This window comes from Contarinia nasturtii, unplaced genomic scaffold (assembly GCF_009176525.2).
Source record: "Contarinia nasturtii isolate CC-2019 unplaced genomic scaffold, AAFC_CNas_1.1 Cnas_scaffold_2418, whole genome shotgun sequence".
NCBI classification, from domain to species: domain Eukaryota; kingdom Metazoa; phylum Arthropoda; class Insecta; order Diptera; family Cecidomyiidae; genus Contarinia; species Contarinia nasturtii.
In genome coordinates this window covers 1-2377 of record NW_022199739.1, presented here as the reverse complement: position 1 = coordinate 2377, position 2377 = coordinate 1, and the positions used below count along the sequence as shown (strand labels likewise).

Sequence of the window (2377 nt, the reverse complement as noted above, 5' to 3'; positions counted from 1 at the left end):
CGTCAAGACGGACCATTCTACACTCCGGAGAAAACTGAATTCAGACCAGCTGAGCGGCCCAAAGCTGTTAGACCACAGGATAATTTGCGAACTGATGAAGGCGATTTTGTTCGTCCCGAAAAAACGAAATTCATTCCAGCTGAGCGTCCACAACAAGTTCGGCCAGAAGATAATCTTCGCCAAGATGGACCATTCTATACTCCGGAGAAAACTGAATTCAGACCAGCTGAGAGACCAAAAGCTGTCAGACCACAAGATAATTTACGAACAGATGAAGGTGATTTTGTACGCCCCGAAAAAACGAAATTCATTCCAGCTGAGCGTCCCCAACAAGTTCGGCCAGAGGATAATTTGCGTCAAGATGGACCATTCTATACTCCGGAGAAAACTGAATTCAGACCAGCTGAGCGGCCCAAAGCTGTTAGACCACAAGATAATTTACGAGCAGACGAGGGTGATTTTGTACGACCCGAAAAACAACATTTCGTTCCAGCTGAACGTCCGAAACAGGTAAAACCAGAAGACAATCTTCGTCAAGATGGGCCATTTTACACGCCAGAGAAGGCGGAATTCGTTCCAGCTGAGCGACTAAAGGCTGTCAAACCTGAAGATAATTTGCGACCAAACGAAGGTGAATTCCAACGGCCCGAAAAACAACAATATATTCCAGCCGAGAAACCGAAACAAGTCAAACCGAAAGACAACTTAACCACTGGCGTCGGTGAATTTATTGTGCATGAAAAACTCGGACCAACTGGTAAGAAAATTAACCATTTTCCAAGCATTTGACCGGCTTTTTTACTGCACAGGCAAAAAAGACCCAAATGAAATTTATGTGTTTCAACTTAATAAAAAATGATTGGAAAATTTGATACATCCAACTTATTCATTAGGTCCATGTGAGAAACGGTCTCCAATAAAACATGACGACAACTTACGTACAGGCGAAGGTGATTTTGTAACACCCGAAAAACAGAAATACATTCCAGCTGAGCGTCCAAAACAAGTGAAACCGATTGACAATTTGACAACATTTGAGGGAACATTTGAACAGCGCGAGGAAATATCGTTTATAGCGGCTGAAATACCAAAAGCAGTCAAGCCAATCGATCAGGTATATTTCCATTAAAATTCTTGAGAAAAGTGTTCAAGTAAAAAGTGAAAGCAAAATAATACTATAAACAAAGTACTCAGTTACGTTTGCATTGCAATAATAAAATAATTATATTACATGGTAATTATGCATGCATTAAATTACGTGCACAAAAGAAAAACGTCATCACGAACGGCTGTAAAAAATGCAATTTAGAACGTTGAGTGAGTTTAGTCATAAAACAACTGGACATTGTTATGGAAAGGAGATTTATTTCAACAATGCTCATGGTGACTTTTATCGATTTTGAATGCTTTTCTGTTTTACCATTTTTGTGTGCAATAGAAAGCTTTTTGTAAACTATGGGACAATACATTTATTTATTCCAATTTCTTTTCTTTGTGATTTAACCTTTGATGTTTCATTTTCGTTTCAGTTTTACTTGGAAGGTGATTTTGTACGCCCCGAAAAAACGAAATTCATTCCAGCCGAGCGTCCCCAACAAGTTCGGCCAGAGGATAATTTGCGTCAAGATGGACCGTTCTATACTCCGGAGAAAACTGAATTCAGACCAGCTGAGCGGCTTAAAGCTGTCAGGCCACAGGATAACTTAAGAGCAAATGAAGGAGACTTCGTTCGGCCAGAGAAACAACATTTCGTTCCAGCTGAACGACCACAACAAGTTCGGCCAGAAGATAATTTGCGACAAGATGGTCCATTCTATACTCCGGAAAAAACTGAATTCCAACCAGCTGAGCGTCCCAAAGCTGTCAGGCCACATGATAATTTACGAACTGATGAAGGCGATTTTGTTCGTCCCGAAAAAACGAAATTCATCCCAGCCGAGCGACCAAAACAAGTTCGGCCAGAAGATAATCTTCGCCAAGACGGGCCATTCTATACTCCGGAAAAAACTGAATTCCAACCAGCTGAGCGGCCCAAAGCTGTCAGGCCACAGGATAACTTAAGAGCAAATGAAGGAGACTTCGTTCGGCCAGAGAAACAACATTTCGTTCCAGCTGAACGACCACAACAAGTGCGTCCAGAAGATAATTTGCGACAAGATGGTCCATTCTATACGCCAGAGAAACCACAATACAAGCCAAGTGAACGGCCAAAAGCAGTTAAACCACAGGATAATTTGCGAGCAGATGAAGGTGATTTTGTACGCCCCGAAAAAACGAAATTCATTCCCGCCGAGCGACCAAAACAAGTTCGGCCAGAAGATAATCTTCGCCAAGATGGACCATTCTATACTCCGGAAAAAACTGAATTCAGACCAGC

The 2377-nt window shown here is 41.7% G+C and overlaps 1 protein-coding gene across 1 annotated transcript; it reads left to right on the top strand.

Annotated features, from left to right (window-relative positions):
• Window positions 1-3: 3 nt before the first annotated feature.
• LOC116348420 (titin) lies at window positions 4-2372 on the top strand (the record flags this gene model as incomplete). Its single annotated transcript, XM_031779413.1, has 3 exons — window positions 4-757; window positions 894-1114; window positions 1530-2372. Coding segments are annotated over 3 exons (1818 nt in total), but the record flags the coding sequence as incomplete, so codon positions are not given.
• Between the last annotated feature and the right edge of the window lie 5 nt (window positions 2373-2377).